The 22,505-nt window shown below is 27.8% G+C and overlaps 3 protein-coding genes across 3 annotated transcripts; 1 reads left to right on the forward strand and 2 right to left on the reverse strand.

The window, feature by feature from the left end:
• The first annotated feature begins 485 nt into the window (after positions 1–485).
• Positions 486–2,771, forward strand: LOC132947936 (uncharacterized). The gene is made up of 3 exons (XM_061018193.1): positions 486–740; positions 1,387–1,766; positions 2,494–2,771. Exons 1-3 carry the CDS (start codon positions 698–700, stop codon positions 2,704–2,706), a joined length of 636 nt encoding a protein of 211 aa, XP_060874176.1. The 5' UTR covers positions 486–697; the 3' UTR covers positions 2,707–2,771.
• Positions 2,772–2,919: 148 nt separating this feature from the next.
• Positions 2,920–7,672, reverse strand: LOC132947935 (short-chain specific acyl-CoA dehydrogenase, mitochondrial-like). Its single transcript, XM_061018192.1, has 9 exons — positions 7,297–7,672; positions 7,094–7,230; positions 6,257–6,366; positions 5,909–6,060; positions 5,653–5,841; positions 4,760–4,903; positions 4,551–4,678; positions 3,511–3,606; positions 2,920–3,438 (listed from the first exon to the last, which is right to left on the reverse strand). Exons 1-9 carry the CDS (start codon positions 7,331–7,333, stop codon positions 3,220–3,222), a joined length of 1,212 nt encoding a protein of 403 aa, XP_060874175.1. The 5' UTR covers positions 7,334–7,672; the 3' UTR covers positions 2,920–3,219.
• A 2,342-nt stretch (positions 7,673–10,014) lies between these two features.
• Positions 10,015–22,127, reverse strand: LOC132947934 (uncharacterized). The gene is made up of 22 exons (XM_061018191.1): positions 21,614–22,127; positions 20,988–21,065; positions 19,624–19,866; positions 19,418–19,468; positions 17,389–17,621; positions 16,716–16,881; positions 16,208–16,291; positions 15,831–15,956; positions 15,468–15,611; positions 15,229–15,366; positions 14,765–14,904; positions 14,159–14,351; positions 13,396–13,466; positions 13,047–13,278; positions 12,850–12,983; positions 12,542–12,734; positions 12,331–12,470; positions 12,104–12,269; positions 11,787–12,025; positions 11,643–11,715; positions 11,345–11,547; positions 10,015–10,486 (listed from the first exon to the last, which is right to left on the reverse strand). The coding sequence occupies exons 1-22, from the start codon at positions 21,756–21,758 to the stop codon at positions 10,376–10,378; spliced, it is 3,303 nt and encodes a 1,100-aa protein (XP_060874174.1). The 5' UTR covers positions 21,759–22,127; the 3' UTR covers positions 10,015–10,375.
• Between the last annotated feature and the right edge of the window lie 378 nt (positions 22,128–22,505).

Consider the following 22,505-nt stretch of genomic DNA (forward strand, 5'->3'; position numbering starts at 1 on the left):
AGGTTTAAACTGTGATTGTAAAACGGGCCCTAAGTCGGTTCTAATAAACAACGTATATAATAATTACTACTTAATTTATAGTTATTATTTAATATTAGATAGGAAAATTTATAAAATATTTACTTCTGTCATACTATTTATTAGGTAAGACTTAATACTAAAACTAACTAATACGCGGGCAACGCCGTGTCAGGACAGCTATTATAGTATAGTCCAGTATAGTACATCATAAAGGTCTATTTACACATAACCGTTCCGTGTCCGACGTTTAAAATTTGTTTACTCGTTATGAAATGGGCATGTTTGTACATGTCCGTACCGTGTCCGCACCATCCGTTTCCGTATTTTAAAATTTGTCGGAGACAATGTTTTTGGGGATTTTATCGTACAGTTCAGTGAGTTGAACAGGGAACAAACCTAGATGGCGCTAGTAACACACGACCTTCTCACCAATTTTTGTGATAAGAACCTCCTGGCTGCGGTAGACCATGGCGGTGTGAGAAAGTGTGATTGTGTGTTTTTTAAAGATTAAAAAAAAAAAAAAATTTCTTTTTCATATTTTAGACGGTCTAACATCTTTTGATCACAAATTACATTGATTTTAGCTATTCAACGGTTTTCACGTTGGACGTGTGAATAGCCACTGCGTTTACTGAATGGCGAATATCGATGTTCGGATGTGAATGATACAGCTACGATGTTGGGAAATTTGAGGCTCGTCACCCGGAGCTTTGCGAACAGTAAGAATAAAAAACATACTTGCACTCAAAGATTTATTACTGTGGGTAGTTTATTTCAGTAATATTTATGTTTTTTTTTATCGTGAAAGTTTTGAACATATCAGTTTATCAATTTCTATAAAAATCCTTTTGTATTTAATATTTTGTTTCCCCAAATATTTCTCTTGTGATTTCACACGGGGTGTGCTTATTCTAATTAATTTATATTGATCCGCGACGTGGGTACAAGGACCGTTTCAATAGCCCCCATACATTTTTTTAAAATTGTAGTGTCCTATTTTCTTTTTGTTGTGACAATCTATCACTTTGTTTTAAATTCCTTAACTGTTTTTAGTTTTTATTTAAAATCTTGAGTGCTCCATTACTATAAGCAATATAGTTATTAGCAACAGTTTTATTCATACATTCAAAGAGTTGTATTATATTTCTAAAAAATAATCAAAACCAAAATGGAAATGTTTTCATGTTTACCCATCCTGCGTTATTTTAGATTTAACATATTTATAATTATGATACCTAATGTATCGGCTATTTAAATTCTGTGGATGCAGACAGGCAAATGTACTGGTAAAGCTGTTGCTAAAACTGATAATTTATTCATTTTATTATTATTTATTTATTTATTTACAATTCAATTTATTTTTAGTTACTATTGCTGCTGAAAAACATCATGTACATCCAAGAATACGATCTATCTGTTCATTTAATCAGCTGCCTTTCGGTTCACCTACATTACCTATTTCTATTAAACTGCCAACCACTATAACAAAAAAAATTACGGACAAGCCAAATCCTTGTATTCCTCTAAGAATCCCTCGACCAACAATATCCCTTCCATTGGCTGATCCATTGGTTAATAATGACAATGAAATTCAAGCAGCTCGACTAATAGTAATTCGTCGTAAGAAAATGAAAAAACACAAATTGAGAAAGTTAAGAAAGCGCATGAAGTATGTGTGGGCCAAAGTTCGACAAAAGAGAGAAATGAGAAAAGAAAAGGCGTTTCAAGCTGAACTTATGGGACAGGTAATCTATGAATAATTATAATCCAATCAATTGAATTGGTTAGTATTGTTTTAAATGAGTATAATATGTATATTTTATATTCTACGTAAGTTCTTAAATTGGAACAAATAAAAGTAAAATTTACTGGTTTCACATTGTGATACTAAAAAAATTCACACAACTGAACAACTTTTGTTAGTTTATATTATAATGTTCATCTTAATATTTCCATTTATAAAATTAGAATATTATTTGCTTCATGATACTGAAATATTTTTCTGAGGCACATCTCAAAAGTTCAAAAAATTTCTTTTTCTAAAATACATTTGTAACTATCTGACATTTCATGTAATACAAAATAGAGTTGATTTAAAAATACTAAGAATTTAAAAAATATTTATTTTAATTATATATTGTACAAAATGTAATTACTCATAAATTAGTAAAATTAAAATATTAATAGTAAGAAATATAAATGGTTACTCTGTCAATAAATATTTTTTCTTTCATCTAATCTTTAATTTTATGTTCTATCTTCAACGGAAGCATGAAAGTAAAAACCCCAATCAATATAAAAAAAGGGCAAATAATATTTGAATCCTTGATAGTTAAACAAATTGTGTGTCATTTATTTTGTAATAGAAAATAAATACATCTTTAAGGGCTTTATAATAATGAGATAACAATATTATATGTACTCATAATGTCTAGTAATAACTATTATTCATAATATATCATATTTCTTCAGGTGAAAGAAGCTGAAAAATTTAGCCCGGCTAATTATGTACAAGAAAAATTGAATATTGTTAATATGACAATATTGCCAAATAGATGGAGAGGAAAACGACTACCTGAATTTGTTATAAAGGATTTGATTGCTAAAGCTCAAGCTAAGAAACAAGCAAAAATCGAAACTCTAGAACGAAGAAAAAAATTTATGGCTTCTTACAAACGAGAGTAGTTTTAAGTTTGTAAGAAATTTAATATAAAATAATAGTATAATAAATCTGTAAGTTTGGGTATTTATTTTTAATCGAATTAATTTAAGATAGAAATTTCTTATATTAAAATCCTATCTTCCTATATACTCATACTGGGTATGTGTTTACTTTAGAAAATACCAGAAACAAAAATTGAAATTATTATTAAATATCTGATGTGCAGCGACGTAGCCCACATAATTATGGCTACGCCACTGCTGATGTGTGTATTTATTTGACAGGTACACTCATTTCCAATGATTTTTGTATATTGCTAATTTGTATTTGTTCAAATAGTAAAATGTACTAATTATTAGTTAGAATTTACAAAATATGTATACAATTGACAGAAAAATACATTACAAACTATAGTTATCAACACAATAATATAACCATTGTATACATATCAATGATACAACATAAATAATAATAAATATAAACAAATTAATAATTATCCACAACCAAGTAATTAATGGAATTTAATATTTGAAGTCTTATCTAGTTTTATATCCATATTCTTTTGCTAATTTTTCAGCAATAACCAAATATTGAATATCTGTCGGACCTGCATATATTTCAGTTATCCTCGCATCTCTGTAATGTCGTTCGGCTGGCATATCTGCAATATATCCAATACCGCCGAGAATCTGTATACAATTATGTGTAACATATGTCGCCGTTTGTGATGCTTCTAACTTGGCCATAGATGCTGCCTAAAAAAAAAACCAATAAACAATTTTATAAATATATCTAACATATAATATAATTATTTGGTATAAATTTACCTTGGTAAAAGGTTGATTATTGTCTCTCAACCATGCGGCTTTCCATGTCAAAAGTCTAGAAGCCTCCAATCGTGTAGCCATTTTAGCAAGCCTTTGCTAGAATAAACATCAATAAATTTACTATCATTAATAGTAATATATTTATATTTATATTTGATACTACAAACATATGCATTTATATAACCAAAATATGTGCTAAAAAACTCAATATGTAGTATACTAATATTTTTAAATAAATCTACCATCTACATTAGAAGTTTTGTGGGTCCATCAATCATCCTTATTTGAGTTTATAATGGATAGAATACTTTCTTTGTAAATTGATAATATAAATTTTCCTTAGCATGCTTTCATCAAGAATAAATTGGCTATTAAATTTTTCTAAAAATGATTTTAAACTTTAAAATTTTGCTAGCAGAATATCAACGCCAACCTTGGTATAAATCATTGTTGAATGTATTAGAAACTGAGGAACTTCATTTTATTTTTGTTTTCTGTTTGTTTGTTTTTTTTGTCCTTATTAGTATGTAAATGTTGCAAAATTGTATCAGATTTTTTACAAACAGAACAATATAAAATTTTACCTCACTTTGTAAATATTCAGAAATATATTTTGCAGTTTTTCTAGTTTTCGATGATCTTTTTGCATGATAACTATTGATAAGAGTAATAATTAGATAATAATAAAATAAATAATATACTCTATACATCTACACATCTACACAACTTGTACTCAATAAACCACGAAACATGCACTAAGGGATAGTCAGTCATCGTATGTCAACTATTCAGATAACAGAAATAAAAAATTAATTAATACGATAAGGTATGTGGTATTTAAGCCGATAAAATGTCTAAATATGAGAGAAATAAGTACAATCAAATAACTTCTTTAATTATTGAAAATCACATGCAACAAATTTATCGCTTGCCTAAATGAATGTATCAAGTCACAGTTAAAATGTGTATTTACATATAAATCTGAGGCCTAATTACTACAAATACATAGACTATAGTATATGTGTGAACATAATTCATACCTGTACAGCAGACAGTTTGATAATAGCATTACCAAAAGCGGTTCTATTTCCGGCATAATCAATAGCACAGTCCATTGCAGCTTGTGATATTCCTAATGCTTGTGATGCAATACCTATTCTAGCCAAATCTATAAAACATAATTTTATAGAAATTACATTTATATGCTACAATTAAGGGAATAATGTATCTAGTAATAGAATTTACTAACCAATTCCTGACATGGCTATTTTGAAACCATCCCCTTCATTCCCCAACATATTTTCAACTGGTACAATAACATTGTCCAGAACAATATTACAAGAAGATGCTGCTCTAATACCTAATTTATCATCTCTTTTACCCTTTGTTAAACCTAAAACAGAACATAAAATAATAATCATACATTAAAACCTTGGTTAAACATATGAAAACATTATTCGTGAACATCATAGATATAATAGACTAAAGGAAATAGTTGTGAAACTATTGAATCAAACGATAAAAGTATTGTATAAACTGGATTTCATAGTGGTAATGCTATCAATTAAACTAAATAAATTAGCCTACACCTAATATCATATTGTTTTTATTTATTTTGTTTCCTAATGCGAAGTATGAAAATTAAAACATCAATTAGGAATCAAACTACAACATTCTTCATAGATACTGAATTCTTCACATGATTAACACTTTCTGCGCTACATTATTAAAACATGAGTTTCTGAAATATATATTAAACAAGTTTTCAATTTTAAGGGATCGTATACTTATATGTCATTAGCACAAAAGGAATAATATATTTTATACTATGGTCCACGATATATTAACATGTATCTAATAATTTATATTATTGATTATGCGTTTATATTTGCTGTTTAAAAATACCAATCCATGAATTTTAACTTGTGTGAAAAAGTATTAAGTAAAAATATATTTTATCAGAGTACAACTGATAACTGTAGCCTGTAAAAACATTTAGTACCTTGACAAAGGTATATGAGTAATCTAAGTTTTAAACTTAAAATTGAATTATTATAATAGTTACCTATTGATCTCAAAAGAAATTAGTGTTTCTTATTTGAAATTATATATAAAATATTCATTATATATTTTAAAAAATACCTGGTGTATTTGTTGGTACAATAAATGCTGATATACCGTTATGGCCTTTAAAAATATCAGAACGAGCCATCACAATAATCGCACCGCCTTCAATACCATTAGTCACCCAAGCCTTTGTACCATTTAATATCCAATTATCTCCTTCACGTTTTGCTATTGTCTGCATATTAGCAGCATCACTGCCACTTCCTAACCTTACATTAATACAAATTATGGTATTATTTAAAATTGTGATTGATATGTTTAAAATTATTACCTGGTTCACTGAGAGCAAAACATCCAACAATACCTCTACTAATGAAATCTGGCAGAAATTGTAATTTTTGTTCAGGAGTGCCGACTTTGTTTATTATACCTGCATATAGAGCATTATGAATGCTTACAATTGAACCGGTTCCGCCACAGCATCTAATTTAAGAACATATCATATTATTATATTTATGTTAGTAAACATTGAACAAAGATTTTATAAAGAATAAAGGTTCCCATACACTCCAGTTGTACAATATAGCCAGATACAATTTACTGCTACGGTCCGGAACCGTCAAGACAATAGAATTTTACCATTGCAGTGTGTAGCGACCTTAATGCAACAGTATATTACCTAGATATTTCCTCAACAGCTATTGATAATGCAAGAGAGTCAGCTCCTGAACCACCATATTTCTTGTCAACTACAACTCCTAGGATTCCTAAATCAGCTAATTTTTTAATCTGTAACAAAGATATTAACATGAATATAAACTTGAGAGTTCTAAATCCCGAGAGTGCATTTTTATACTTATAATAAGCATGTCATATTATGTCGAGAGAGGATATAACTAATACTCATTACTAGCTTACTGTCTTTCTAGCACAAAATACTCATTGATATCGTATACATATTATTGTTATCCTGTGTGGAAATCGCTAATTTTTCATGAAAATAATATAGCGTTTGGTCAAAAATTCTAACTTTTGGATTTGTGTTCCTAATAAGTAATAACTATCTCAAATTATAATTGTAATACATATATTATTTTACAATAAAATCTAATATTGAAAAAATATTGGTAAACATTTTCCAACTAATATGTATACCATTGAGAGGACCTATACAGTGGCGTATACAAGGGGGGACGTGGGGGTCCCCTCCCATTGGCTTTACAGTGGATAATCTTCCAAATTGTGTTTGATGTGAATTTTAAATCAATTCAAATTATATTCATTGTTCCTTATTGTTAAATATTTTACTACCTAAGTAAAACGTTTTAAGAGGGTGGTGGATTTTCCAATTTTCCCCTCCCATTTAGCTATGTAGTTTTCTTTTTTTGATCTCCCCCCTCCCTTTCAGAAATTATATAGACGCCACTGTTCCTATATAATGTTATGATGAGTAATTCCACAGTTTAGTTATTTTAAAATGGTAAATATCTCCATAAAACCACCTGTATTTATTTACTTGATCAGAAGGGAACATCTGCTGCTTGTCTAGTGTTGCAGCAATCGGCCGTAATTCAGCTTCCGAAAATTCCCTACACACATTCTTTAGTTTTGAATGGCTCTCAGGCAATACCAAACTGGATATGTTTCGGACGCCTGATTGTTTAAAATAAAACTAATCAAAAATCTAAAATAAAAATGTACAAAAAAAAAACTCCTTACCTGCCGATGGTCGTAAAAACGTGTTCAACGTACGCATTATGAATCCGTGAATGGATATAAAAACGAAAACGTATTAGATATTTCGATGGACTTACCCACTAAGAAATTAACACTGAACTTCGAAGTAAAATATTATGCCGGAGGACAGTATATAAAAATGTTATCTATAGAAAAGCCTTTTATTTTATACTGTTGCTATTAAAACTGCATGCTGGTAGTCGCAGTAGTGCAGTGAGCACTGAGCGGCGAGCGAAATGATAATATAGTATAATTTATAATTATTAAATTTATTAAATTCCAACCTGCCAGCGGTGATTTTCACGGGCTTTGACACTGGCGGTGGGCTAAGATTCAAATTCGATGATTGATAAGACAGACACTGTTTCCGTTGCCGTTATCAAACTGTTAGGTGATTTGCGGAATTATTTAGATATCACTGATCGTAGAATTTGCGACCGCTGCCAGGTATATCATCATATTATAATATTAAATATGTTATAAATTATATATAATAAATTAATAAATATTATAATTATAAATTATAATGATATTGTGTATCTGTGGGCCTGTGGGCTGTGGTGGCAACTATCAAACACCCGCGGACACGTAAGTTTTGACAGTTTGACGGACGAGGTTTGTAAAGTAGATTAGGTATACTTACTAAGTAAGCCAGTGGCGCATCTAGGATTTTTTCCCGGGGGGGGGGGGGGGGAGGGGGGTGTAAAGATTTTAATGGACATAATTTGTATAAAAATGTTATATTCATATTATTAGGTACTATGCTGTATTGTGTACAAATGTGCTTCAAATCTTAGATAAAAAATAAAATTTTTATACATTTCTAACTCAAAATAATTTGAAAAAGGTTCCTGATATTGACGAATTTTGTCAATATTTTAACTTCGGACGCTCAAAAAAATACTATAAATGTACGCTCTACTTTTTTTAAAATTATACTAATAACAACTTATGTGGAACCTTGTAATCAATTTTCAAGCTTTTGACATAGTGACATTTTTTTTATCCACAATAATTTAAAAAAACTAACAAAAATCAAAAATTTCCTTCAAACATTACGTAATTGATTACGTATACGTTTTGAACCCTAAAAAAGAGAAATAACTAAAAGGTACGCCTATAGATAATTTTTACTTTACCAAAAATCCGTATATGTACCTATCTCTAAATGTCGAACGTTAAAATCAATAACCAAAACGAATTAGTGTGAAGTAGTTAATCAAGGAAATACGTGATTCAAATTCACTCAAAATAGACATTTAAATGCAGCAAAATATCTATTGACTTATTCTCTTTTATAGGTTCGATTTGTATTTATTACCGAACACTTCTCGTATCTCGATATATGGATCGATATTTAAGTATTTTAATTTTTAAAGCTGTGTTGTAATAAACTAAAAAATATATATTATCTATATTGATTTATACCATAGGCGCATATCAATGCCTGTGTACGTACAATAGGTGGTACTTATCTACTGGTACAGTGGTAAACCGTACACTCAAGTGTTAATATTTAGTAAGCACTAAGCAGTAACGAGTAACGGCATTAATATAATGTATATTTTACAATAAACAATATTTATATAAATAATATACCTAACGTTTTATATAAATATAATTGCATAACTCATTTGGAATTCCAAAATTTATCGTTGGGGTTGTGTTTTTAGTGGGTACAGTAGCACAAACGATGAAATTCTAGTTAGGTTAGGTTATAGGCTAGCACAAACGAAAGCTCGGATGAAAATTCGGATGTATAGGGGTGCCCGGGAAATGCACCATGCATGATGCACAAATTATCACATTACTATTGTGATTGTTATTATTATTATTCGCCGATAGTCACCGACTGCCGTAGTCTCCCACCGATTTTTTGTTGTTTTTTTCGATCACAATATATAATGTCTTCTTAGGGGAGGGGGGAATCTAATAGATAAATAAACAATTCACAATATTATTAAATATTTTTTGGAAAAAGTATAATAATGCTATAGGTTTTAATTATATAATTTATGATAACAACACAAGGCCCATACAGACATACAGCCTTATAGAAACTTTTACACTTACCTGAAGTACATCTGTTAAGTTTAGAACACCACTTTCCATTAGCGAGACAAAGGATTTTTATTTGAGTCTCCTCGAGTCCATTTAGTAAAATATGTGAACTTTCATATGAAGGTAATAATTTAGTTGGAGTTTGTTAGGATTTATTAAGACAATGGCGTGGTTTCTTTTAAGAATCTCAAGCCTTAAATTAATTTTCTATAATAATTTAACCTTTACAAAGACTTAATATTATATAAAGAAGGGTGAATTCATTTGGAAATTTGGAAATATTGTCAAGTTTTCTATAAATATTATAAATTATAATTTAATAATAAATTGGCAGGCTGTTGCCACTTGCCGATGATCCAAAGTTGCCCGTGACAAGTTAACTGTGAAAATTCAGAAAATTAAATATAGTAAAAAATTGTCTACGATATTCTTTAAATCAAGACCACCTCGAAGCATTCATACTAAAGTCTGCAGAATGAGAGATTTTGTATGTTATTGATATAAAATATTAAATAAATAGTAAGTACTGAATATTATACTGAAAAAGTCGTCTCCATAGATGAATTAGATGTTGGGTGACTATCTGTATAAAGACTTATGAAGTTTAAACTAACATTTAAATCAAAAAATACTAATAAATATACTAATGCAATCTGAAACCTGTAATTAATATATTTAGTAGTCAAAACAAATATACTTTGATACAATTGATGTTATAGATCAATATTACGCACTGCAATATAAATTAATATAAATGTATATAAAATAATGTTATAATATGTATATTCTATAGAAAACCAATTCTTAATAGTATTTTCTATATAAATATTCATACTTGCATATTATGTACGATAGATTACAAAAACAAATACAGTAAAAACATTGATTAAATACACAATAAATCAATGATTGATATAAAAACTTATAATTTGGAAACGTGTTATTTTTAAAAAATAAATTGTTTGTTAATATTTTAAAAACAAAAAGTAGATTACCAACGCTAATAAAATAGTGTCGTTGCGTGAATTGTCGATGGTAAACTATACCACAGTGACTTGGACACAGATACTATTCCAATTGAATAGGTTGATCCAGGATTTAGATTTTTTAGCTGTAAAATATTAGATTGTATTCATTTAATTCGAATAACAGAAATTTAAAATAATGAAAGGTGAACAATATTCGGTTAGCTCTGACAAACTCGCTTTCCTTCCACCGTCCCCGTAGGAGGTAGTATATACTATATTGTGTATCATACTGCTAATCGTTATATTATTAAACATTTGATATCAATAAAAAAATCACCATATTACAGAATATAGGGAAATGAATCAGTTAAAAGGACGAATATATATATATATATACTGACTCAGTGTCTTCGTCCATTCAATTACCAAAATAGCAAAATTCTACTTAAGGTACTCGAAACTAAAATTGTTTTGTTAATATTAGGTAAATATTTGAGTGTTTGGACACTTCGTGATTTCCAGATGAATATGCCAATTTTGAAGAGTAGAATATTTTCGAGATAATGTCATATTTTTTTGATAAGATATTGTCTAACAGGTTGGTTACACCGTTTAATGTTTTCGTGTAGAAGATATCTTCTCTACATCGTGACTATATATTCATAGGCGAAATTTGAACAGTTGATTTGGGGGGGGGGGGGCGACTAAATTTATAAAATCAATACAGACCCGCATAACTTTTTTATTAGGTGGATTTAAGAATGAATAAATTTAAAAACTAAGGGGGGCTTAAATAAAACTAGGAGAGGCTAACCCCCCCCCCTCTAGACCCCACAAATTTCGCCTATGTATGCATTGTAACATCGTCGTTACGCAACCTTTTATTGTAGACTTTTAGATGTACACAGACAGCTTAGCTATATGACCTATAGTATACCTACCTATTTTCATAATATATGCCTGCAATATTAGTGCGAGAATGTATCATTTAAATTAATCACCGTATAGTTGTAAGAAGGAACTTCTTCATAGATTGCTAATTCTATTGCCCTCATACTTGAATACAAGTTCATATCTGACATTTCTTCTACGTTAATAATGTACATATCTAATGCACCATTAAATATCCATGGAATATCCCACTTGAGAGTCACAAAAGTCTTTCCAATATCAATAACTTTAAAATTATTCGGAGAATCTGGTACTAAAATATAACATTAAACACATATTAATATATTATTTTCTTCTGCGATAAGAATTAATATTAAACCTTAATTATTATTTTCATATCTTACTTACGTTCATCAATCATTTTAAAGGAAATAGACGAAACTTTACCTCCTTCGGGATTATTATTCAACTTAGGCTTTATCTAATACAAAATTATATTTTATGACCAATTAATATCTTAATATTTTATAATGTCATCTGTCTAGTACATACATTAAATGTGAAGGTGTTTGCCGGACTCAAATTATTAAAATTATGGCAATAATATTCCGGCCAAGCGGAACATTTCGTCGGGGCAATCACTATAACATTGTTTGCGTTTCCACCGTCTTTATTAATTGAAACTATAAATCCATTTAAATTTGCATCTTCTAAATAATACCAACGAAGTCCTACTGATCGATGTCTTAGATTCTTTTTATAAACTACTAAATCATAGACTGGTACTAAATCTATATAGGTATGTTTAAAAACATATGTATAAGTATGTGAATAAATATAATCATAAACCATAGTAATAATGAACTCACATTTTGATTTAGTAGTGAAATTTGTAAATAGATATTGTTCAGGGTTATAACCGATGTGTGTTTTTATAAACACTTTCAGTTCATAATAATTATTTGATTTCAGATCATTAATGTAAATGTAGTTTTTCTTCGTTTCTTTTACTTGTAAAATGTTATTTCCCTTATCCTATAAAATCAATAAGTTTTGATGAAATATATTATTATACATTCGTTTGTACGATATTTACCTTAAGTTCAATGTAATACGTTGATAACAATCCATTTAACTTTGAACAATTTACGGGATCGACTTTCCATTCGACAAACACTGAGCTATTCGTCACATTCATTGGGCGTTGAAGGTCAAAAACCGGTTTAGTTATTGGATCTAATCAGAAAACACACAGAAATCATCCATCAAAATACGAATGCACGTTTAGGTTTTATTCAAATTTATACATGATGCTGGTGTTAATGTGCACACATGGTTTTCTCGTTGCGCGGTATTCAAGTTATTGGCAACCGTAACTTGTATACAGTACTGTGAATTAGGAATCACGTCGAATATTTCGTAATTTGTTCGATTGTAGATTGTAGTTGACGTCCAGTCATTTTCTATTTCATCCATAGAACAACTAAGAATTCGCTGTAGCTGAAATCAATTTGAAATTAATTGTATTCTAAAAGACACAAACATATTACGTGCGTTATGCAATATTGATTTCAGATTGATTGCACGAAACGATTGGTAAAACTAAACTAATTACTTTGTATCTGAGAACACACTGTATTGGTTCGTTGACTGTGGCATCGTAACGGTAGGCATTCCCTAATTTCCAGGATATTTTAATTGTTCTATTAGAAGTGGTTACAACAATATCCTTAATACTGACGTCATTTCCTATTTTAGAACATAAATTTAATTGATAGTTGATAGGTCAATGAAAATTAATAATGTAGTTACCTGTCATTAGGGGGGTAAATGAATACGTAGGCGACGACCTTAATGGTCCTTTAGTAGTCTTAGGAGTCAGCGATGTACTGTAATTGTACCCAGGATAGAGATTTTCTATTAAGTGGCCAGTATTGAAACGTGATTTTATTTCTTTAACACCAGACATTTTATTTTGTGTTTGATTAAATGTTAACGTAATAATATATTCAATAATTTTGCATTCTAACTGTTTGGGTATTATCTGTAAATGAATAATGTTATAGCTTTATAAGCTTTAATTAAGCTAATAAACTATGAAGTTTTAGTTTTTAACTAATTGGCCACGTTTACTAAACTAAATTTACATAGTTATACTAACTTCATTCCATGTTATATTGACGCTTTTTATCCCACTGATCAATTTAATGTTATAATCAGTTATTTCAGGTTCTAAAAAAATTAGAACAATATTTAATAAGTTTTAAAATCTAAATCAAAAAATATTATTTTTTAGTAGGTATCTACTTAACATCAAATTAAGTTAAAATAATAATGGTTTTATTTGTTTGTAACAATACCTGTTTACTTACCTTATTTTGTATAATTTGGATACGCAATTTCCTTATTTAAAAACTACATGATAATTTTTTTTTCAGGCATTAACTGCATGGGGGGGGGGGGGGTACAGTTTTTGGAATGGACCTCAGAACACGTTATAGTGACTGCGGCCAACCACCGTGCAACACTAGGCCCCACTTAATAATATTATAATGATGTAAATCAAAACACGTCTAATATAATTTGTCATATGCAATGTTTAACTTCATTAGATTATGATACAAGAGTTATAAAGTATGTAGGTATTCGGCATTACAATCGAAAAAAAAAAAATTAACATAAATGTAATATTAAAAATATTTTATAAATCTATAAAAGCTTTTTAAAAATAAATACAACTTTGCAGAACGTGTATCAATAAATATTAAAACTAATTTACTTATAATAATTATAAGTAAATTAGTTTTAATTTTTGCATATTTTTGTATATTTTTAAATTTCCATACTATAATCATTGCTGTATGTAATAAAGGTTTTGAAAACAGTTTTAATTCAATAACAAAGTAGGTATCAAAAATACTTACGGATACAATGCGATGTCTTGTATTGACCATAAACTATACTTTCACGATTGAAATTCCCATCGTCAGTTATAATCAAAACACCAATCATATATGTGGTATCTGGTATTAAGTCATTTAAAATATCTATAGTTCCATCACTAGTTTCATTTATGAGTTTAATTTCAGATTTCGTAAATTCGTCTTCAATTATTGGCTAAAAAAGTGAAAATATTAATTATGGAATAATAACTCAATTTTCCATGTATTTCCATTGGTCAATACCTACCTTATACAAAAAATTTAAATTAAAATATAATTATAGCTAATAGATGAAATAGGTATATCTGATAGGATATCACCTAAAGTTTTATAGAAATTAGTACCTACCTATTATATAATAAATTGATTATAATTTTCAGCTGTAGAACATCTGATCTGAACATCATAGTATATAATATTAGGAAGTAATAATAAGCAAATAGATTGATTAAAATACATTATTTATAATGTACCTATAATATATATATACTATCATATCAATTCTGATTAATATAAATACTGTAGTATTTATTTAAAATAAATAAATTAAAACTGAATATTTTCCACAAATAAGTTATGTCTAGATACCTTATAAAATATTTGATAATATTTCAACTTTATATTTGTATCTCCTCCTTTAACATTATCCAGTTTGAAATTCAATTCCATTTCCAATGCATCGTATTTGGACGAAAGTAGTGTAGGTGGATTAATTAGGTATGGATATCCTAAAAGTGAAACCATTCAAATTAAAAATATATCATATTATTAGTAGCAATAATATTATTGTGGCTAGCTTTAGATTAAATGGCTGAAGTATCGAAATCTAAACTTTATGGTATGTAAGTATTTGGAGTTGGTTGTTTAATTTTTTAAGATAGTTTTTTGACAGTAATTTTTATAAAATACATTTAAAGTAGGTTTAGGTAGGTACCTATGTATTCGTTTATTACTCTGGAATAAACGAAATGTTAGAAATATAAGAAAACAATTACCTACAAATTTTGACTGTGATATTTATACTTTTTATATTCTAGAGAGTTGTATCTTACTTTGTAGACAATATGGTGGTAAATATCCTTGTGAACATCCATGATAACAGATACCAGTATATTGGTCACATTTATTGTTATGACAATTCGATGAACACGTTTGCTTACAATCCGCACCATATTTACCGGGTTTACAATCTATATATAGAAAAATGTGTGTTAACATATTACCTATATTTTATTCATTTTACTTTATTAATTTATTGAAAAAAATTGTGTAAAAATAATATTCTTCAAACCTTTGTTACACAATGGACCAGTGAGGCCTGCTGGACATGTACAGCCATAATATTTCGTGCACATCATCAATCCGCGACACATTTCATTGGCCTGCATCGAACAAGCACCATTACAATCAGCTCCATAAAAATTTGATCCACATCCTGGAACATGTTTTATCTCTTAATAATTTTTATATTTATGCGTATGGTCAAAAGGTTAAGCAGATTGAATCAATAGGTTACTAACAGCATATTTTATACGCGTATAAGAATATCATTATAGAGTTAATAACTTGTAATTTACAACATTTAAAAATATTGGTATACTATATTAAAGTTTCAGAGACCTGATATTATTTATAACGACAAATTTTTAATTACCTATTTCACAAAATTGTCCTTTAAATCCAGGAGGGCAAACGCATGTTGGTCTTGTTGATTGCATGAAACCTCCATTTAAACAAGATTTAGTTGAGGATTGTATTTTGTTACAGACAGTCGTATCATCTATATTTATTATTAAAACAAAATTTGAATAATGTAATGGAAAAATATATTTACAAAGTAAAACTAAACGATAATACACTACATACAAATGTACATATAATACATGATACATTTTTAAGGACATTGAATTTAAATATTATAGTATAGGTACCAGCTAAAATAATTTAAAACTAAATAATTGTATTTATTAAATATTCAAAAAAACGAAAGAATTTAGTTGGAAGCTCGTTTTTTTTTTTTTTGTAGCATACCGTTTCCGAGTATATTGAAGGGCTTTGGACCTTCAAACCAATGACCAATGTCATTTATAGAAACAACCCTTACTTCTTCTTCATCTAGGAAAAAATACAAAAATTATGGTATGCCATGAAATTTAATATTCATAATATGGTAAAATATGTTTTCGATTAATAATTAAAAATATAAATTAGTTTAAAATGTACATAATTATTATAATTTATAATGTAATTAAAAATTCAAATACCTATTTTATATATCAAATATGTATAAAATAGGTACCCCTTGTCATTACTTTCAATTGATTCGTATTATGGCCAATCTCCTTTTAAAGTGTGTTCCTAGCTTATATCCATCAATTGTTAAAAGGTAAATTATTAATTAAAATACGATAAAAAGGAACTTTAACTATCTTATTTGTATAAAAGATAAATATTATCCTCGATGGTTTTTGTTAGTTTCATTATTTAGCATAACCTGTACATATGTAAATAATAATACAATATTATAGTCAATAAATACCTTCATCTGCACATTGAGTAATCCGTATGAGTTCAAACCAATTTCCCAAATAATTATTGTAATCGTCATAGTTAAGCGCACTACTATATTTTCTTTTTAATAGCATTTTATATTTCTGATCTTGAATAAGAGCCATGTTGGTCACTTTTAATGTCATTATGCTATCCTATATATGCAAAATAAATTTTCAATTTAACATCGCCCATTGTATTATAATATGAAATGTTAGTGGTACCAATAAATCGTGACACTTAAAACTAGGGATACAAATATAAGGTTAAATAAAAAATTTGCTAAAAAAATTGTTGTTGAAAAAACAAATTATAAATATTTATCTACGAGTATTGATTTAAAATTTCAAAATAAATACATAAAAATTAATAACCATATTTTTAGAACAAAAAAATAATAGAATATCCGCATTTTTGATACTATCGTTGAATACTCTTTTTTCTGGGAACAACAGTATTTATATACATACTTTTTTTACCGTATTATCGAGGACCGGGGAGAGAACCGCGATTTGCATTACAACTCCCCGGCACATTTATATACATACTATAGTATGTTTTTTTTGTTCAAAATGTTCGAAAAATCACATGTTCAAGTAGCTGTGAGGCATTCTCACTTTTGCTAGTTCTACATTTAAAATATTGCGCACAATTGAACTCACTTTTTTTTCTAATATAGAAGAAGTTATTAACGTATCATTTTCATTGGATATACTCATAATGATTTCCATTTCAGAGTCCCAACTATGATAGTATGTAATTGATAAGCAAGTTTGTTTTTTAACTGGCTTCCAATGAATTGTTAGAAAAGTCTGATGATCTCTTGCTGAATATGGATAGAAATGTTTGTCATATTTATATTCTAACGCACCGATGCATTCATTCAGCTTGTATTCTGAAAGCAAAAACTAAAATATCAAAACATATCATTGGGTATTGATGAGAAATCAATTGACTAATTTGGTATAGGATGAATATTAATTTATAATTTATTTTTTTTTTTTTTTTTTTTTTTTTTTATTTATCGAAAAGAAAGAAATACATAAATTATTTTTATAGATAACATTTTCGATTATCTATCTCCTTTAAGCAAAGCTTGTGTTGGAGATAGAGAGTTATTAAATTATGTAATATAATTATTAATAAAAGAAATTATACTAAATTAAATTAAGATTTTAAATACATATAAAACTAAATAAACAAATATCAAATACATTTCTAGAAATTGTACATTATAAAAACAAAACTATAAAATAACATTATATTCAAACATACCCGTCTAAAACAAATATAGATTAAAATTATTTACATAACTTAAAATATAAAAGAACTTGATTTAAGGTAAGTTGCACAATAACCATTCATTAATTAATTTTTTTTTTTTAATTTTGTTTGTATAGTATTGTAATTTCTGTTTTAAATCATAATCCAATGAATTGTATGTAGTAGGCCCAAGGTAATCAATGAATTTTTGACCACACGTTGTTTTTACATAATTTACTAATGCATCTAATGCCCTGTGTTGTCTTTTATTTTTGTATAACTCTGTATTGAACCATGTTTTTCTGTTAGTATCTAACCAAAATATTACAATTTTTTTGTAAACCGATCTAATAGGCAAAACCTTAAACTCTTTATAATTTTGATTTGTAGAGCCTACCATAGTTTTTTTATCTAAACAGATTCTTATTATTTTGTTTTGTTGAAGTTGTAATGGCTTTAAATAAATTTCGGACAGTCCACCCCATACTAAACATCCATATTGGAACACTGATTGATATAGAGCTAAATATATATTGCGTAATATATTTACAGGCAGGATATTTTTTAGTTTATAAAATTTGTGGAGTGAAGAACGTAGCCTCATTACTATATTATTTATATGTAAATTCCACTTTAAATTACTGTCAAATGTTACACCTAGATATCTGGTAGACTGGACCTTTGAAATTTTTTTACACATATCATCATTACATTCAGCGATATTTTTACAACAATGTACTGTTAGTTCCTGAAAAGGAATAACCGAATTGTAAATACTGAAAGCCATAAAGTAGGTTTTTTTTATATTCAAAGATAATTTCTTTGAGTTAAAAAGATTTACTACTTTTTTGAGCTCAGATATTGCTTTAAGTTGTACAGAATGCCACGAGCTATCTGTGAAGAGTAGACAAGTGTCATCCGCATAAGTTACAACTTTACCATCTATATTTATATTACATATACAGTTAATATATAAAATAAAAAATAAAGGACCAAGAACACTACCTTGTGGGACTCCACATATGATTTTCCTTTTTTGACCCAATGTTTTGTTTATTTTAATTATTATGTCTATACAGTAGAAAAAAAATCTCGGGACATTAAACAATATAATATACTTGGGTAGGTATTATATATGTTTGAAGATTATTTTCTTTCCTCTGCCCAAAACAGTGCATGCGTATGTATTATTATTACGCACGTCCTGAAAACTAATAAGTCATTACATTTGTACTTATGTTGATATTTTTTTTCTGAATGGAGCTGATATTATATTGTTTTCATTGCCTTATACTTTATAGGAATATTTGTACGTGATCATATTATATTTTAATACATTAATTTTGGTCGATTGTTAAAATGATATTTCGTTACTTTGACTAATAATTATAAAATTATTATAGTTACTCACGTTTTAGTTAAATTTACCTGTTTTATAATTCGTAGTAGAAGAAACAGAGTCGAACCCACATTTGTCTCCTATTAAAATTATACAGAATCAATAACTTATTTTTTTAATGAATAAGTACCTATATAGTATAAATGACTAATGAGTAATGACATTTCTTAATAGAAAATGGCAATGTTTTGTTAACTAAAAAAGATTTAAACAGAATAAACATTTTATATATTACCCGTTAATAAAATAGTTGATCGTTTCCAGTAATTTGAATCCAAATAAACTCCCATACGGCTATTATTTGGCATAAACCCATATTTATAAAATTCCGCCAAATTAAATTGCAAAATAGCATCTGACAGAGAATTGTTGTCAATTTGATTTTCAATTAATATAGGTATTCCAATAGCATTTGTTCTGGAATGTATTTCAATTGATTCAATTGAATAGTTACTATTGGACGTCACATTTGAATCATCTAATAAAATATTATAATAATGCGTTTTATATAATATAATATATTATTATAAATATCTTAAAAATATCTTAAAAATAATGAAGAATATCTTAAAAAGAAATCATGCTCATTGCTCATATACATTTAAAATTGCATACAGGTAAATAAGATAATTTCCTTACGGCTTATAGTACTGAATAATTCAGTAATACTTAAATTATAGATAGCAATTACAATAGTATACATTTAGTAAGCTATAGTAAATTTGTGTGTAACCTCGCTGTATAATAATCAGAAAAAATATCGTTTTGACTGATTTGTTAAAATGCAAAATTTGATTATTGCAAATATAATTTATGGTTATAAGGTCATACATATTTAATATGCTGAAAAAATTATCACGGTGGGATCTCTCCCCCGGTGATTTCCCAGTTCACCGACACCCAATCCACAGACTTAAAATTCGATGACTCCCAATTTGCTTACACCCAATAAATTCTTCAACAGTGAGTATTCACGTCGTTTTAATATAATTAATTAAATAAATATAAGTAATAAAAATAAAAATTATAAAATAATAATAATAATAAATTGTATAAAAATAAATTTAATAGGCAATATGATATAAATAAAACAAACCATTATTATATTACTGGTACCATAATTCCTAGCACATTGCACAAAACAATATAAAGTGCAAACCTGGATAAATAATCTAGGAGCTGATTTAAAAGTACCATTTCATAAAAATAATGTCAGCCGTTCAGAAACCCCAGAAGCCTTCAGTACCAAATATAATCATTCTCACGTTTTACCATCGCTAATTGTACTATAAAGTCTATTAACTCGATTAATCATAGACCCATACTTAATTTCGTTAAACATACATTAAATAGTTGTATGTGTTTTGTCAGACGTTTAACGAAAAATTAATGATCGAATTCTACTGATAATCATTAATGCTTCTATATCAAATGAGTACAATTTGATTTAAATTATAATATAGTGTAAAGGTACACTTTGGTAAACATTAGATAAGACAACAGTTTAAACAATAATATATTAATATTATTTATTTATATAATATTTTATCATCTAAAATGTATATTCGTTGTGTCGAATAAAAACTGTATTTTTTTTACCTAACAAACCATTGTTGTCAGTTAAACGTGGATCCGCGAGTCTATAGATTGTAGTAATATCATAATCATCAAGACAATCTAAAATAAAAATAAACGAACAATATTAATTACCTTATTGTAATCTGCAATATATTTTTAAATTGTATTATGTAATAAATCAATAAATGCACATGATATTTTTGGGATTTCATATGTGTTTTTGTTATTTCATTTGGTGGTGAAAATATTATACAGCTTGTATGTAGAAACAAAATATAATAATTTAGTTAATATATAATTTAAAATAATTGTAATAGATTTAATATTTTCAAGTGGTATAGTGCCCCACAGTGGTAATGAGCTTTATTTGCTTGCAATAAAATAGCTATAAATATGTCATAGGTATCATTTTATTTATTAAAAATGTAAAAGCGTTTCTTTTTTTAAAAGTCCAAATAATTGATTTATGGAATTTAAACTATATATTTTAATTAATAGATACACTATTATTAAGTTCTACATTTAAATTCGTATAAAAAAAAAACAACAATTAAATTAACTAGAAATCTGATTACATATTTGAAAAAATTTATTTTTTAATTTGACTTTGTTATAACGTTAAATAATATTTGCTTGTAGGTACTTACTAGCTTTATGAAAATTCTGTGAAATAGTGACACTTGGTTTATGTCCATCGTAAGCATTTAAAATGTGTACGCACAACAAGATAATATAATATATTGCTGGTAACAAGAACATGCTACTATAATGATTCCGGTTCATTCGATTCATTATGTGTGGTTATAAAAATTCATAAAATAATCATATAGTTTTTTAACAATTTAATACAACCTTAAGTTTGTAATCCATAATCAAAATGTGCCAATAAGTTTCTTGACAGGCCTGTCAGTGTTTAGTAATGTACTGACTATAATACATTTTCAGCGGACTATATCTAGGTAGGACGTACCTATAGGTACACAATATTGTATTATATCACAAACAACTATTTACTTTACTTTTAACACCACCTCGAATAGGTTTATAACATAAAATTGTGTTTGAAACTATTATCGTTTTTATCAATCTAAATTTGTTCCGGACTCTGAACTTTAACTCGAAACAGCTTCTAAATCAGTCCACATGTTATAGAATGCACAGATAGAATTATAATAAAAAAATACCTACTACATTTAATTATCACTGGTAGACATTGCTAGTTCTCGATTATGTTTTGTGAAGTCAGTTCACGGACTATGCACTGAATTATTTTAATAACAATTTTATTTTGATTATTTTAATTATTTTTTATATTATTACGCGTTTGTTTCCGTGGGTTAATGCACGTTTATACAAAAGCGATGCGTTAAAAACAAAATATCACGTGGACAATGCGATTTCTGGGCTGTTGGCTATATTTGCAAGGGTGTCCAATGCCTACTACTACGGATGTAGTCTAGAGCAAAGTTAACAAGCGCATCCACGTCATTCTAGAATATTAATTTGAGATTGTGATATTTATACTAAATAAAACTATTA

The sequence above is a fragment of the Metopolophium dirhodum genome, chromosome 6 (assembly GCF_019925205.1).
Source record: "Metopolophium dirhodum isolate CAU chromosome 6, ASM1992520v1, whole genome shotgun sequence".
Taxonomy (NCBI): Eukaryota; Metazoa; Arthropoda; class Insecta; order Hemiptera; family Aphididae; genus Metopolophium; species Metopolophium dirhodum.

Coding starts and splice junctions, on each gene's coding strand:
- LOC132947936 (XM_061018193.1), top strand. CDS start 698: ATGTTGGGAAATTTGAGGCTCGTCACCCGGAGCTTTGCGAACA. Junction 741..1,386: donor CACCCGGAGCTTTGCGAACA/GTAAGAATAAAA, acceptor ATTTATTTTTAG/TTACTATTGCTGCTGAAAAA. Junction 1,767..2,493: donor AAGCTGAACTTATGGGACAG/GTAATCTATGAA, acceptor ATATTTCTTCAG/GTGAAAGAAGCTGAAAAATT.
- LOC132947935 (XM_061018192.1), bottom strand. CDS start 7,333: ATGCGTACGTTGAACACGTTTTTACGACCATCGGCAG. Junction 6,061..6,256: donor GCTGTTGAGGAAATATCTAG/GTAATATACTGT, acceptor TTCTTAAATTAG/ATGCTGTGGCGGAACCGGTT. Junction 4,679..4,759: donor AATAGCCATGTCAGGAATTG/GTTAGTAAATTC, acceptor TATGTTTTATAG/ATTTGGCTAGAATAGGTATT.
- LOC132947934 (XM_061018191.1), bottom strand. CDS start 21,758: ATGAATCGAATGAACCGGAATCATTATAGTAGCATGTTCTTGTTACCA. Junction 12,984..13,046: donor ATTTACCCCCCTAATGACAG/GTAACTACATTA, acceptor GTTCTAAAATAG/GAAATGACGTCAGTATTAAG. Junction 12,735..12,849: donor AGTGTGTTCTCAGATACAAA/GTAATTAGTTTA, acceptor AATTGATTTCAG/CTACAGCGAATTCTTAGTTG.